The sequence below is a fragment of the Phocoena sinus genome, chromosome 3, assembly GCF_008692025.1.
Source record: "Phocoena sinus isolate mPhoSin1 chromosome 3, mPhoSin1.pri, whole genome shotgun sequence".
Classification (NCBI taxonomy): domain Eukaryota; kingdom Metazoa; phylum Chordata; class Mammalia; order Artiodactyla; family Phocoenidae; genus Phocoena; species Phocoena sinus.
Window position 1 is genome coordinate 113,883,288 of NC_045765.1, and position 17,017 is coordinate 113,900,304.

A 17,017-nucleotide genomic window follows, 5' to 3' on the forward strand; every position below is an offset into this window, starting at 1 on the left:
TGGAATAATAGGAAAGGCTTCATTGAGACAGTGATGTTTGAGCTGTGTCAGGCTAAATAATTCATCTATAAAGAAGTTTTCCTTTTTTTTCTTTTTTTTTTGGTCCTGTTCTACCAAAATTTTTTATTGTGGTAAAATATGCATGACGATCTGTCATTTCAGATATTTTTAATTGTACAATTCTGTGATATTAAGTATATTCACATTGTTGCTCAACCATCACCACCATCACCATCCATCTCCAGAACTTTTTCATCTTCTCCAACTCCAGCTCTGTACCTAGTAAATTCTAACTCCTCATTCTCCCCTCTTCCTAGCCCCCTGATAACCACTGTTCCACTTTCTGTCTCTATGAATTTACCTTCTCTAGGTAGTTTTCCTATTATTAAACTCTTTTAGCCAACTAGCCCAGCATGTAGTTGGTATTCAGTAAATTTCTAAATGAAGTGGCAGTTAGGAATTGAAAGCATTGCTTATGCCAGCGGATTGCCTATATTTCTTGAGTGAACTCAAACTACTAATTATTGTTACGGTAACCTTAACAAAAAATTTTTTTGCAATAACCTTACTACTTTTTAGGGGAACTTTTGTTTTCTCTTAAGTATTTTTCCAGTTTTATTGAGATATAATTGATATATAACATTGTATTAGTTTAAGGTTTACAACATAATTATTGGATATATGTATATATTGTGAAAGGATTACCATAGTAAGTTTAGTTAACATCCATAACCTCACGTAGTTAAAAAGCTTTTTTCTTGTGATGATTAAGTATTTTTTATTTAATTTTTTTCATGTAGTTTACTTTCCTTTTTAGACTGAGTCTGGATATGGATCTGAATCCAGCTTGCGTCGACATGGCTCCATGGTGTCACTGGTGTCTGGAGCAAGTGGCTATTCTGCAACATCCACGTCTTCATTCAAGGTTTGTGGTTATGAATGCTTTAGTACTGAATGTTGTGAACAGAACTTATTTGATAGAATAAGTTTTTTTAAAGAATTTTCCTACAATGTAAATTATTTGAAGTTGTTACAGAATAGTTTTTTAAGAGGTAAAATCATGACTCATAAAAATAAAATGAACACATGTCAGAGATTTTGTTTCATTCATTAATGAAATAAGATGTTAAAGAAAAAATGTAGTTCAAAGAAGAATGTGAAGAATGCTGGAATGATTTTGCTAATATATGCAAAACTAATCAATAGTCACACATTAGTAACCAGTGTACCTCCACTGGACAAAGTTCATTTGCTTTTCTATGGACAAGAATCATTTACATTACTCTCAGTTTTCTATGACTTAAAGAGTTGTAAAATAGCTCAAATGCAGTGAAATCAAAGACTTCTATATGATCGGACACCCTCTCCATGGATGATACTTACTATTCCTTTCAAAAGACACCCAGTAATATTTTTGCCCATTTTAAAGTCTTTCACAATTTATCATCACAGTGTTTAATTTGAAAATATTAAATGTGGTGGTGGCAAGTTGTCAGGCTTGCTCTCATTTCCTTCAGGCTTATCACTGTCAAGCCATTAATTACTGAGTTTCAAGTCCGTCCCTGGAAATAATACATTGAACTTGACAACTCTCCCTACTCCATGCCCTCAATAGTAAGATACAGACCTTAAAAGGTGGTGAAATACCGTGGGACTAAGTATAAACAAATTCTAGTTTTGTTAACTTGGATTACATCCCCCCGTTTTGTGTTTTGCAGAAGGGCCACAGTTTACGTGAGAAATTGGCTGAAATGGAAACCTTTAGAGATATCCTATGCAGACAAGTCGATACTCTACAGAAGTACTTTGATGCCTGTGCTGATGCTGTCTCCAAGGATGAACTTCAAAGGGATAAAGGTTAATTAGGCTATTACCACTATTTAAAGCCTCTTGATCTTAAGGGTAATGTCTTTAAGTGATGAAGGTAATTATAGTCACTTTTGCTGTACACCTCTAATGTAACAGATTTCAGTGTCCACATAACTTGTCTACTTTAATAACATCCTAATTAATCTGATCACCCATACCAGATATCACTGAAGATTTTAAAATGGTTTTTGAGCTCTTTATTCCATTAAAAAATATAATATCATCTTGATAATATGGGGCATTTCACATGATTATGTCTAATAAATGTACCCTATGACAAGTCTTCGAGACAAGCATATGTTTATGTTAAATCCTCCAGATCTGGAATCAGTCGATCTTTTCATCCCTTGCTCTTCCTCTTCCTCTCCCTCTTTACCTCTCTTTCTCTCCTTCCCTCTGTCACCCTCCCTTCCTCTGGCCTTTTTCTCATAGAAGAAGTCAATAATGGAATTACATACACATGTAAAAGTAATTTTAGTGAGTTTTTTTTTTAAGAGAGATGATCTTTAGTTATAATGTGAATTTTGAAGTTACTTTTCATTCATTACTGCTAAATATTACTGGTGTTGTCAATATCTGTTCTTTAGTTTTTCTCTTAGTTTGTTACAGTGGGCAAAAATGAACTACTCATAACAGTATTACTAAATCATTCTGAGTTCATACCCAGTATAACTAAGTTGCCTAACATGGTTTCGTTTCTTTGTCTTATTAAATGTCTTTGATCTGAATTCATATTCTTTTTGTTGACTCACTGGCAAGATGGTGGAGTAGAAGGACGTGAGCTCACCCCTTCTTACATATTCTTTTTGTCTTCTCTGTTCTTTGTTCCCTTTTTCTGCCTTCTTTTGGATTGAATATTTTTTTTTATTTTTTTTTTTTTTGCGGTACGCGGGCCTCTCACTGTTGTGGCCTCTCCTGTTGTGGAGCACAGGCTCCGGACGCACAGGCTCAGCGGCCATGGCTCACGGGCCCAGCCGCTCCGCAGCATGTGGGATCCTCCTGGACCCGGGCGCGAACCCGCGTCCCCTGCATTGGCAGGCGGACTCCCAACCACTGCGCCACCAGGGAAGCCCCTGGATTGAATATTTTTTATAATTCCGTTTTCTATCTCCTTTGTTGGCTTTTTAGTTATACTCTTTGTTATTATATGGCTACTTTAGGGTTTATAGTATGCACATTTAAGTTATTACAGTCTCCCTTCAAGTAATATACCCACCTCCTGTATTGTTTAAGAACCTTAGAATAATGTATTTCCATTTCTCCCTAAGACTGTGCCAAGGCAGTTTCGCATTCTCTAGCCAATTCCCTGTGACTTATTCCAGGTCTGTGTTATAGGAACAGGTGTTATAGGAACAGGTGCTTTTCCCTGCCAAAGTACATAGGCTTTGGGTACTCTTCCCTGGTGGAATCCTCTCAGATGGTTCTTTCTATGACCTCTATAGTTCCTCAACTTGTATGTGCTGTCAGTACTCTGCTAAATACTCAGGGGACCTTCTGCCCATCTCCAGAGTTCTCTCTCTATACAGTTCTCTCCTCTCAAGTACTCTGCCTTGTGAACTCTACTGTCCTTTGTCTCTCTGGATTCTCAGCTCCATTTCTTCACCTCAGAGAGTCTACCAGGCTCCTCCTGGGTTCCTCATTACTCTACAGCTTGGAAACTCTCCCATGGCAGTAAGCTGGAGCATTCACAGCACTCACATCATTTGTTCCCCAGCCCTTAGGGATCATCATCCTTTGTTGCCTAATATCCAGTATCTTGAAAACCATTGTTTCATATATTTTGTCTGATTTTTTAGTTTCATGCTAGAGTATAAATTCTCTCCCTGTTATTCCATCTTTGCCTGAAGCGGAAGCCCATATTCATCTTAAAGCACTTAATTTTACCTGAAGTATCCTTGAAGTTCTTTATATTTGATGCACTTTTAAGTTTTTGGTTCTTTAACATTTAATATTTATTTCTCTAAAAATAAAGACAGTTGAACTTCTATTTCTCATTAATTTAAAAAAGTATGTATACTTTTTTTTTGTCAAATTAGACATTACACATCAGCTTTCATTTGCTTGCAAATAGCCCTTTAAACTAAAACAGGATGTATACAGATTTGGATTCCTTGTTTATTTTTAAATGATTCACGTCAATAATATATAGCATTTTGAAGACAAAAGTGATAGTGGAAGGAGTGGAAGTTGGGATGTAATAATAACCATGTTGTGTAGAAGATTTGAAAAATATTTTTAAACATTATTCATGTTTTATTATATAGCAACAGTCATAGACTAATGTATTAGTTGTTAGGGATGCCATCGCCAAAGTACTCTATAGACTGTGTGGCTTAAACAACGGAAGTGTATTTCCTCACAGTTCTGGAGGCTAAAAATGTGAGATCAGGGTTTTGGCAAGTTTGGTTTCTTCTGAGGGCCATGAGGGAAGGATCTGTTCTAAGCCTCTCCTTGGTTTGTAGATGATCATCTTCTCCCTGTGTCTTCACATCATCTGCCTTCTGTAAGTGTCTGTGTCCAAATTTCCTCCTCTTATAAGGACACTGGTCATATTGAAGTAGGGCCCATCCTCATGACCTCATTTTAATTTGATTACCTCTGTAAAGACCTGTCTCCAAGTCCAGTCACATTTTGGAGTACAGGAAGGTTAGGACTTCAACATATGAATTTGGTTGTGGCACAATTCAGCATATAACAACTGATTTCCCTATAAATGGCTATTTTAAGAAATGTTTTTAAGAGTACATGCTGGGTAAAGGTGAAATAAGAACATGGACCATAGTTTCCTACTTCGACTATAGACTGGAATTGCTGACCTAAGGATCTCTATAGATGTACTTTCACTAAATTATCAAGACTAAATTATCTGTGACTTAAAAATTTTTTAAGAAGAATCACTGTTCTTCATTAAGTGTGTCATTGAAATGATAATAGCAAGCTCTCATTTTAGGTGTTCAGTGTTTTCATTTAAAAAGTTTTATCGTAATTGCTAGTAAGGAGACTTAACCACACACATACACACGCACACCCCCCACACTTCAGTAAGATTTAATTAACCATTTAGGTCCAGATACTCTAGGATTACAGAAGTAGAAGACATTATCTCTGACCTAAACATATATTTTAAAACAAGACATATATACCATATTAAACATAAAGGTTCTAATCTTGCTCTTCTATTCATTATTAGTTTGATGACTTGAAGTAGATTACTTAACATTTCTGCACATCTCTTTCCTCTGTAACATGGATGTTGTATCCAGCACATATGATTGTGAGATTTAAATCAGAATATGTATATTAGCCCTGTGCTTAATAGCAAAAAATCAATAATAGTTGCTATTATTAATGTGGTTGATTTGGATTATTGCAGGGGTAATGAAAGCAGAAATGTACAAGATCCAGAGATGGAATTTAGCATAATAGATTTGAGGGCTGGTAAGGGAGACCAGTCTGATTGGGATGGGAGATTTGTATTAGGACAGTGGTTTTAAATCATGTCAGGCATCCCTTAAAGGTGCCTCAATGATGGACAAGGAGTGCTTGGTTGGGAAGGAAAGGGGGAGGGCCACTCTTTTAGCCAGAGCAGCTCTTGTTTTCATCAGTCTTATATTTTGAGTATTTACTAGAAAAAGAAGGCTGAAAATCCCTGTTTGGTAGTACTAGGCTATTGGATGGTTAGAGATATGAAAGTGAATCTTTAGGAACCCAAGGTAGATACTGAGGAGACAAGCGAAATGCAGACATTTCAGTATTTAAGAGCAGTTAATCAGATTAGTAATGAGTCAAGGTCAGGATGTTGTCTGATGATTTAAAATCAGTAATGATTTAAAATCAGAGCAGCACTGTAGTAGTTAATTTCTTAGAATTGACCATATTTGCAAATTATTGATGAAAAGACAAAGATCCACAGAATCTGGGAATTTGATTAATCTTGGAACTAAGGTGTTTGCAGAGGCTTCAATATGGATACTGAAGTCTGTAGGAATGATGGATGTGGAAAAGAAAAATGTCAGTTGGATACTGTTAGCAGTTAGCTGGTTATAAAATAGTAGGTGTTAGTAGATAATAGCAGCTTATGATTTGAAAAAGTTGTTATAGATGAGTGCAAAATTTTCAGGTGATGAAAAAAATGAAATAGCCCAGTAATTAGAAAATTGTAGTACAGAATAAAGGTATTTTCCAGGGTAATTACTACCATTTAGTCACGGGAGGGAGTAAGGAATAGTAGTGGGCTTTGCATCCATTGGAGAGAGTTAAAAATAGATGAAATGTTCCTCATAGAGCCAAATTACTCCTGATGTAAAGAGAGATAGGCAAGGAGTAAGACATTAGTTTAAAGTGAAGATTTATTCTGTAGAAAGGGAGTTCCTCAAACGATAATAAACTAAAGAAGCCATTCAGAAACAGAGAATAAGGTTGGGGGCTCAGGTTTAGAAATTTGCACTAAGAAGTGGAATACATAGTGCAGAGGATTAAGTACGTTAGGCAGTAGAAGAAGGGATAGTACGTAGAAGAAAGAGGTATGTGGAAGAACACAGGGGATTCTGTATTTTCTGGAATTAGGTAGGTTAAAATGGATGTCCAGGCACAGACACATTGGGATGAATTAAAATTGATATCACATCTATAAGTCATTATATTTTCCCTGCATATCCTAGAGGCAAGATAAAGTATCTTCTGCATGTACCATTACTGTCCTCTTCAGTCTTTGTAGGCCTCTGGTAGAATTATGAAATCTCCCCAAGGTCAGGAGGAAGAGATAGGAAGACTTAAAAGACAGAATAAATCGTATCTCAGTATCATCCCTTACACAAATGAGAATGGGTACAGTTTTTATAAGAATGTATTTAAAGACATTCCGCAGCATATTTATTGGGCATACATTGATAAGCACTGAAAATACAAAGATGAATAAAACCATGTACTCACAGAATCCAGAGTATATTTACTCTGTTGAACATAAGAATAAACTGGTTAATTTCTATATGCTTTCATCCTGATATCTTTCAATATATTTTACTTAGTGGTAGAAGATGATGAAGATGACTTTCCTACAACACGTTCTGATGGAGACTTCTTGCATAATACCAATGGCAATAAAGAAAAGGGTAAGTAGTAAAATTTTCCCCCTCAGTTGGGTAAAATACACTTTCTAAAGTTACATAATAACTAACTATATAACAAGAATAATTCATGGAATAGTTAAGAAAATTTTTTTAAGCTGGAAAGCGAAAATTTTCTTCTAAGAAAAGACATGTAGGTAATATATACATTCTGACATTAAATAATCTGACAGCTCATCTGACAAAGACTTATTCTAAATTTTAGACATTGGCCTCTTATTTCAGTGGTATTTGGTAGAATCAGTTTCTAGTACTGAAAAAGTATTTCTTGGGGAGGAAACATTGTAATGGAACTTGAATGTTTCTTTAGAGTGTATTTCTCTCTGTTAATGTTCTTTTCTCTCTCCACTTGATAAGCTGGTGTTGCAAATTATATAATCAGTGTTATTAAAGGAAAATTACTGAAATCACTGATTTCACAGCACAGTTGTTTATAGACTCAGGAGCAAGGTGGTTTATTACATATATCAGTTTATTTCATATATCAGTTAATTGTTGCTCTGTTTATAAGGACTCACTCATTAGATGGAATTCTTAATTGTTCATTGGGAACCTGTGTTTTACAACAACATGGATGAACCTGGAGGGCATTATGCTAAGAGAAATAAACCAAAGACAAATACTGCATGGTATCACTTATGTGTGGAATCTATGTATGGGGCAGGGATGGGCAGGGAGGTTGTGACAGAAACTTGTGATTCATGGTCAGTGCTTTCTTTTAACATATCCTAAGAATAAGCTGGTATGGATTCCTAAAACTTTTTTTAAGTTGCAAATAAGCAACTTTCTTTCTTCAGAATCACCGACAGAGAATAGACTGGTGGTTGCCAAGGGCGAGGTGCGGTGGGAGAGGGATGGATTGGGAGTTTGAGATTAGCAGATGCAAACTGGTATATATAGAATGGATAAACAACAAGGTCCTACTGTATAGCACAGGGAACCATATTCAGTATCCTGTGATTAAACCATAATGGAAAAGAATATGAAAAAGAATGTTTATGTATGTATAACTGAATCACTTTGCTGTACAGCAGTAATTAACACAACATTGTAAATCAACTATATGTCAATTAAAGAACAGAATTCCTTTCTTAATGTTGATGGAAATTAACTCTTGAAAATCATCATAGGTGGAAAGTTTCTTTTTATGGCTAAGCTCTAGAAATAAGTTAGTCAGAAGCATTGAGTATAATCCGGTAAAGTGAACAGAGCATATAGTCTTTAAATCTGGAACTACTTGATTGTAGTCTGGGATTAGGGTATTTTAGTCATCTCTCAAAAACAGGGTCTTAGTCCTAGATTGATCAACTGTTGGAAGAGGGAAAAATAATACTCTGTTCTTGGGAGTGGTCATTGTAATGTTCTTACCATTAGGGAGGGCCATTATTAAAGATTAGGTCTAGATCAAATATTGTGATGTAACTATACTGAAGTTTTTTTAAAATTTAGAACTAGTTTACCAACCTACTAGTAAATATGCCAGGAATAGGAATGGGGGGTATGGAGCGAAGACTAAAACAGGAGTAAAACTTCCAGATATTCTAAGATGAGAAGAAAGGCAATTAAAGTAATTTGAAGATTAGAGCAGAGGAGAAATTTTTGAATTAGAAAACATCTTCCTTAGTTAAAGACTTTTAAGAGTTCTAGATCACAGTGAAAGGAATGTTTCCTCAATCTTTTGTGAACAAACTTCTCATCTACCTCTATATAAGTTTTCTTCTGTTAAATTCTATACCATCTTTTAAAAATTATATTTCTAGAGACAAAAGGAGAGATTTTATGACAATAAAATACATATTTGCATGTAACAACAGAGCCCCAAAATACATGAAGCAAAAACTGACCAAAGAGACAAGTCAATAGTAATAGTTTGAGACTTCAATAACCAACTTTCAATAATGAATAGAACAAGTAGGATAAAGATCGACAAGACAATAAAATATTAGAATAGTCTAAATAAACAGACCTAGTAGACATTCACAGAACACTCCACCTAACAATAGAAAAATGTATATTCTTCTCAATTGTTCATGGAATATTCTTTATTATAGACCTTATGCTTGGCCACAAAACAGGCTTTAATTAGTTTAAAAGGACAAATCAAGCAAAGTATGTCCTCCAACCACAGTGGAATGAAATTGGCAATTAATAACAGAAATTTGGGAAATTCAGAAATATGTAGAAATTAACACACTCATAAATAACCAGTGGATCAAAGACAAAAATCACCAAGGACATTAGAAAATACTGTGAGGTGAATGAAAGCAGAAACACAAGATGCCACAACTTATGGGCTGCCACAATACTTAGAGGGAAATTTGTAGGTGAAACACATTTATTATAAAGAAGAAAGAGAATTGAAAAACAATATGGAGAATCAATGAAACTTTAAGTTGATTCTTTGAAAAACAAAGTTGACAAACTGTTAACTAAACTGATCAAGAAAAAAGGGGAGAAGACTCAACTTACTAAAATCAGGAATGAAAGGGAGGACATTACTGCTGCCCTTACAGGAATAAAAAAGGTTATAGGGGGATGCTATGAACAGCTGTATGCCAACAAATTAGATAACTTAGATGAAATGGACAAAAGTCCTACAAAGACACCAACTATTGAAACTATGTCGAGAAGACCTACAAAATCCAAATAGACCAATAATAAGTAAAGAGACACAATTAGTAAAAAAAACTTCCCACAAAGAAAAGCCCAGGCTCCAGTGACTTCACTGGTAAATTTTACCAAACCTTTTAAGAAAAATTAATACCAGTTCTTCACGAATTCTTCCAAAAAGTAGAATAGGGGGAGCACTTCCTAACTAATCATTCTCTGAGGCCAGTTTTGCCTTGATAACCAGTATCTCTTAATGAAACCCACAGTTAACATCACTTTTAATGGTGGAAGACTGAATGCTTTCCCCCTAAGATCAGGAACAAGATAACCTTGTTCCTAACTATTGTTCAACCTTGCCACTTCTGTTCAACAATGTATTAGAGATTCTACCTGGACAGCTGGGCAGGAAAAATAAATAAAAAGCATCCAGATTCAAAAGGGAGAATTAAAACTTTCTCTGTTTGAAGATGCCGTTATCTTACATAGAGAAAATCATAAGGAATCCACTAGAAACCTATTAGGACTAATAAATTAAGACTGCAGGATATAAGATCAGTATACAAAAAGTCAATTGTATTGTATTGGCCAAAAGGTTCATTCAGTTTTTTCTGTAAGATGGCTCTAGTAGCACTTAGTCGGCTTTAACGTCATTCAAAACAATTTTGTTAGATTGTATGTTACAGCTGGCATATCAGCGTGCATTTTAAAAAAGATTTATCAAAATTGGTGAAATTTTGCGTAGTCATTTTAATATTAAAGATGGAAGAAAAACAATGTTTTCAGCATTTTATGCTGTATGTCAAGAAAGGTAAAAATGCAGCTGAAACCCAAAAAATGATTTGTGCAGTGTATGGAGAAGGTGCTGTGACTGATCGAACACATCAGAAGTGGTTTGTGAAGTTTTGTGCTGGAGATTTCTCGCTGGACAATGCTCCATGGTAGGGTAGACCAGTTGAAGTTGATAGCGATCAAACTGAGACATTAATTGAGAACAGTCAACGTTATACCACATGGGTAATAGCCGACATACTGAAAATATCCAAATCAAGTGTTGAAAATCATTTGCACCAGCTTGGTTATGTGAATCGCTTTGATGTTTGGGTTCCACATAAGTTAAGAAAAAAAAAGACTTCTTGAACGTATTTCCACATGTGATTCTCTACTTAAATGTAATGAAAACAGTCCGTTTTTAAAACAAATTGTGATGGTGATGAAAAGTGGATACTGTACAATAATATGGAACGGAAGAGATTGTGGGGCAAGTGAAATGAACCACCACCAACCACACCGTGGGGCAAGTGAAATGAACCACCACCAACCACACCAAAGGCTGGTCTTCATCCAAAGAATGTGATGTTGTGTATATGGTGGGATTGGAAGGGAGTCCTCTATTATGATCTCCTTTTGGACAACCAAACGATAAATTCCAAGTACTGCTCCCAATTAGACCAGCTGAAAGCAGCACTCGATGAAAAGCATCCGGAATTAGGCAACAGAAAATGCATACTCTTCCATTGGGATAACTCCAAGACTGCACATTTCTTTGATGACCAGGCAACAACTGTTACGGCTTGGGTGAGAAGTTCTGATTCATCCGCCATATTCACCAGACATTGCACCTTCGGATTTCCATTTATTTTGGTCTTTACAAAATTCTCTTAATGGAAAAAATTTCAGTCCCCTGGAAGCTATAAAAGGCACCTGGAACAATTCTTTGCTCGAAAAGATAAAGTTTTGGGAAGATGGACTTAAGAAGTTGCTTGAAAAATGGCAGAAGGTAGTGGAACAAAAGGGTGCATATGTTCTTCAGTAAAGTTCATGGTAAAAGTGAAAAATGTGTCTTTTATTTTTACTTAAAAACTGAAGGCACTTTTTGGCCAACCCAGTATTTTTTATACACTAGAAATGAAGAATATGAAGATAAAGTTAAGGAAACAGTTTTGTTTATAACAGCATCAAAAAGGATTAAATACCTAGGAATAAATTTAACAAAAGAAGCACAAACCTTATATTATGAAGACCACAAAACATTATTGAAAAAATTAAAGAAGACCTAAATAGATGGAAAGATTTGCCCTGTTCATGGATCAGATGACTTAATATTGTTAAAAATTCAGTATTCCCCAAATTGACCTGTAGATTCAATCCAGTCTTTACCAGAATCCTAGGTAGGATTTTCGCACAAGTGGACAAGCTAATCCTAAAGTTCACATGGAAATACAAATGACCCAGAGTAGCTTCAACAGTCTTGAAAAAACAAAGTAGGAGGACTCACACTTTCAATTTCATAACTTACTACAAAAGCAACAGTAAAGTATAGTTCTGGCATAAGGAAAGATATATAGAACAGTGGAATAGAATTGAGAGTCTAGAAATAGACCCTCACATTTATAGTAAGATAAATATGACTTTTCACAGGAGTGCCAAGACAACTCAGGAAAAAAGTCTTCTCAACAAATGGTGTTAGGCAGCTGGATATCCATATTTAAGGAATGAAGTTGAGCCCCTACTTCACACAAACACAAAAATTAACTCAAAATGGATCAAAAACCTAATTAAAAGAGCTAAGCACCATAAAACCATAGAAGAAATATAGGAGTTAATCACCTTGAGCAAGGCAAAGTTTTCTTGATCTTTAGCAAAATTTTAAACTTTTGTGCTTTAAGGAAACTATCAAAAAGTGAAAAGATAACCTACAAAATGGGAGAAAACATTTGCCAATCATTTATCTGGTAAGGGATTTGTATTTAAAATACATAAAGAACTCTTACAAATCTATAATAGACAAATATCTCAGTTCAAAAATGGGCAAAGCATCTCAATAGACATTTTTCCAAAGAAGATATACAAATGGCCAGTGAGCACCTGAAAAGTTCCTCAACTTATTAGCCGTCAGGAGAATGCAAATCAAAACCACAGTGAGACACCACTTCACACCTATTAGGCTGGCTGTAATCGGAAAGAAATACCATAACAAGGTGTAGCTGCTTTGGAAAACAGTCTGGCAATTCCTCAACATATTATACATGGTGTCACCATTGGACCTAGCAGTTCTACTCCTAGGTATATATTCAGGAGAAATGAAAACATACATCCATATAAAAACTTGTACATGGATGTTAATTGCAGTATTATTCATAACAGTCAAAAAGTGGAAATAACCCAAACATCCATCCACTAACGAATAGATAAACAAAATGGAACATTTTTTAGCCATATGAAGGAATAACATACTTGACATGTGCTGTAACATGGATGAACCTTGAAAATATTATGCTAAGTGAAAGAAGCCAGTCACAGAAGACCACTCATTGTTACTTTATATGAAATATTCAGAGGCAAATGGTAGGGCAGAAACTGTATGAGTGGTTTCCTAGGACTGGGCAGTAGGGTTGGGGGAAATGGGAAGTGACTCCTAATGTATGTGGGATTTGAGGGGATGGTTCATAAAAATGTCCTAAAGTTTGATTGTGATGATGCTTGTACACTCTGTGAATATACTGAGAATCATTTAATTGTATGTGTTAAATGAGTGAATTTTATGCTGTGAAAATTATATCTCAGTAAAGCTGGTATTTATAAAAAGACTAGGGAATTCCCTGGCAGACCAGTGGTTAGGACTCTTGCTTTCACTGCTGAGGGCCTGGGTTCAATCCCTGGTCAGGGAACTAAGATCCCATAAGCTGTGTGGTGCCACTAAATAAATAAATAATAAATAAATAAATAAAATGTACACTTTAAATTTTTTAAAAAGTGTAAATAAATTCACTGACTTAGTGCTGTTCAATTTTTTGGCCTCTACTTTTTCTTGGGGGGAGGGGGGCGCACCATGCAGCTTGTAGAATCTTAGTTCCATGACAAGGCATTGAACCTGGGCCCTCAGCAATGAAAGCACAGAGTCCTAACCACTGGACTGCCAGGGAACTCCCTGGCCTCTACTTCAGATTAAATCAATCTAAAGTCAGAAATTTCCTACCCCTAAACCCTTATTTCTAATGATTAATTGTATTAATTACATGTCAAAGATGGCTACTTGCATGGATTTTTTATACCTATTATATTTTCCAGTTGTTCCCATTTAACTATATTTTTAACCATATTTTCTAACCAGTTTTTTAACTTGTATTCCTGTTTTGTAAATAATATACAAGAGCATATTGTCATCTACTATATAAAATAATGACAGTAAATATTAACTAATCTGTCAAATCAAGGTATACTCTTGATGAAACTCATTGAGAGGCAATTTAGTGTTAATGGAACATGCATTACTCTATGAAACATGATTATCATCTTGTCCTTTTCTCCCACATAGTCTGTGTACAGATGCTCATACATTAATTGTCTAAATGAAGAAGTTGGACCAGCCACAGATCACTTTTCATTGTCTTTCAGCTCACAGATTTTTCATGTGAGAATATTTTAAATTTAGTTTTTTAGCCAACTGTATCTTACTTTGTTAGAATAATCATATCTATAATAGACCAGTAGTCCCAAATCAGTTGATTGTTGACCTTAGTACGATTAATAGCATGGTCATAATCTTAAGCCATGTTTCTTCTTTATCATAGTAGACAGGTGAGAGATTTAAACAAAGTTGCCATCCTGTATGTCCAGAAGGACACAGTCATTTGGAATATTTCAGGTGGGGAAATGAAAAAATCCTCACCACAGAAACTCAGGATTCCCCCTTAGGTTGCCTACTATTTAAATTAGTGTTTGGGAGTTGTAATGAAATGAAAGGATTACAAATCTCTTGGCTTCTGTCAGTATTTGTTTTTATTTTTGACATGTTGATGTTAGCTTCTGGGTTCCTTGATTTTCTGAATGTTACCACCTTTAAAAGAGTTTTGAACTGTATAATGTCAGTTCAACTAAAAGAACTATAGATTTGAATGATAATTTTAAGAGCTTAAGTACTTAAAAATCTAGATTTATAGATTATTTTATAATATCTTTCATCTCTGCCCTTCATAAGCATGGTTACATTCACATACTTTGAACTTCCTTTTGCTACAGTGTATCATTTTCCCAGAAGAAACTAAGGCATGCCACCTTGTCTCTTTAAGATCTTCTTTCCCTTGTGATCAGCTGAGACATTTAGATGAGTATACTCATCTAAAATTATTGAGTACTTTGGGGTTTTGCTTAAGTTTTTGCATCAAGATTAATGTAGTTCTACAAGATAAGGTATAAGAGACTTAGAGCAAAAATCAAAGTAACCAGTACTTAGAGGAGCCCAGTGGATGACAAAATAAGATGAGGTTTTGTCTTCATGACCTTCATTTCCTAACAGATGTAACATGAGAGAAATTTATTTCAGAGACCTTACTATGTTTGAGACACTTACTTTCAACTGTTTGAAAGTTTAAAAATCTGTTACATAACCCTTGTATCATTCTGAAAAGGATTTGAGGGTGACAGCTTCTGAAAGTAGTTAAGTGCAGCTGAAGAGGTACATTTCTAAAAGTTTTTTCAAAGACATTTTATGTTGGTCTTTCATCTTGTACTGACTGTATATAAATTAGCAAACAGCATGGAGGACCCATTATTACAATGGCACACATCCTCATATATAGGACACAGATGACTTTAAGTTTCTAAGTTGATTATTTTAAAAAATCGTAGTTTGTAATAAAACATCAGTCTTGGTAAGAATGGTAGAAAATAGTGATAGGAAAGATCTTCAGAAAATACCAGAAAAAGAAAATAGGTTTTAAAACAACTTTACTGAGATATAATTAACATGCCGTAAACTACATATATTTAAAGTGTACAGTTTGGTAAGTTTTGATATTATCATGAAGCTGTCACCACAATCAAGACCATTATTATGTCCATCACCCTCAAAAGTTTCTTCCATCCCTTTTGTCTTCCCTTCCTCCCTCCATTCTCAAACAACCACTGATTTTTCTGTCACTATAGATTAGTTTGCATTTTCTAGAATTTAATGTAACTGAACTCAGTGTTTTTGCCTGATCTCTTTCTTAGTTTGAGATTTCTCATTGTTGTTGTACGTATCAGTATTTAATTTCTTTTCATTGCTGAGTAGTGTTCCCTTGTATAGATAACAACCACAGTTTCTTCAACCCATTTGTCTATTGGTGGACATTTGGGTTGTTTACAGTTTGGGGCTGTTATAAATAATGTTGCTGTGAACATTCACATACAAGTTTTTTTTAGGTACATATACTTTATTTCTTTGGGCTAAATACCCAGAGGTGGAATGGTTGAATCATATGGTAGGTATGTATTTAACCTTTTAAAAATCTTCCAAGCTGCATTTCACCAGTCATATTTATGAGAGTTCAAGTTCATCCAAACCCCCACTAACACTTGACGTGGTCAGTCTTTTAAAATTTTAGTCTTCTAATAGATGTGTAGTGGTACTCACTGTAGTTTTAATTTGCTTTTCCCTAGTAACTAATAGTATTGAGCATCTTTTCATCTGCTTATTTGCCATCCTGATCTCTTCTTTAGTGAAATGTGTGTTCAATTCTTTGGTTCAGTTTTTAATTGGGTTGTATGTTTCCTTATTGTTGAGTTTGAGATTACTATATTTTGCATATTATAATACAGAATATGCCTATATTAATATATAGATAGATAAAGGATATGTCCTTTATCATACATACTCTGTGCAAAGGTTTTCTCCCAGTCTGTGGCTTGTCTTTTCATTCTTTTTTTAAAAAATTTTAAAATAGATATTACATGTATTTAAGGTGTCCAATATGATGATTTGGTGTACATGATGAAATGATTACTGCAGTCAAGCTAATTAATGTATCTCTTCACAGTTACCATTATTTTATTAACTGTAGGTTAGCTCTCTAGACTGACTTATCCTACATAACTGTAACTCTCCTTCTTTTAACAATGCCTTCAAGAGCAGAAATTTTAAATTTTGATGAAGTTTAGTTTGTCAGCTTTTATGGATTGTGCCTTTGCTGTCATATCTACATATGAGTTTTTAAAGTTTAAAGTATCATTATTTCATTTAAAGAGTTCTATTGAAAAGGTTTCTTATTAACTATAGTATAAGATATTATGCTCTCTTATTTGCATCTTATGAGTTTTAAGATTTTTCATTTAATTCAAAGACTTACTTTGAATTAAAATTATAATATGTAAACATAAGAACTGTTTAATGTGTGCATTGGTCCCCAAATTATATTTGGACATTACTTTATTCATTTTCGCAGTTTCTTTTCAGATATTTTTTAAATTCAGGATTTCTCAAAATGTAAGGTAGTTCTTGCCATAATTCGGTCTCACTCTAGGCTGTCTTGAGTGTTATTATTAAAGTATTATTCCACCTACCAGTTTCTTCACTGCGTGCAGCATAGCAAATAGATTTCAGGAAACGGAATGCAGCAAAAAGGACTTGAGAGTACATATGCTGTCACAGGCCT

At 34.7% G+C, this 17,017-nt stretch overlaps 1 protein-coding gene across 3 annotated transcripts in view; it reads left to right on the forward strand.

Annotated features, from left to right (window-relative positions):
• Positions 1-17,017, forward strand: part of CERT1 (ceramide transporter 1) — a 129,248-nt gene that overhangs the window by 55,733 nt on the left and 56,498 nt on the right. For all 3 annotated transcript variants that reach the window (XM_032625716.1, XM_032625715.1, XM_032625714.1), the window contains exons 4-6: positions 818-925; positions 1,719-1,857; positions 6,897-6,980. In XM_032625716.1, coding sequence (XP_032481607.1) covers positions 818-925; positions 1,719-1,857; positions 6,897-6,980 — 331 coding nt within the window. The remainder of the gene's footprint in view (positions 1-817; positions 926-1,718; positions 1,858-6,896; positions 6,981-17,017) is intronic.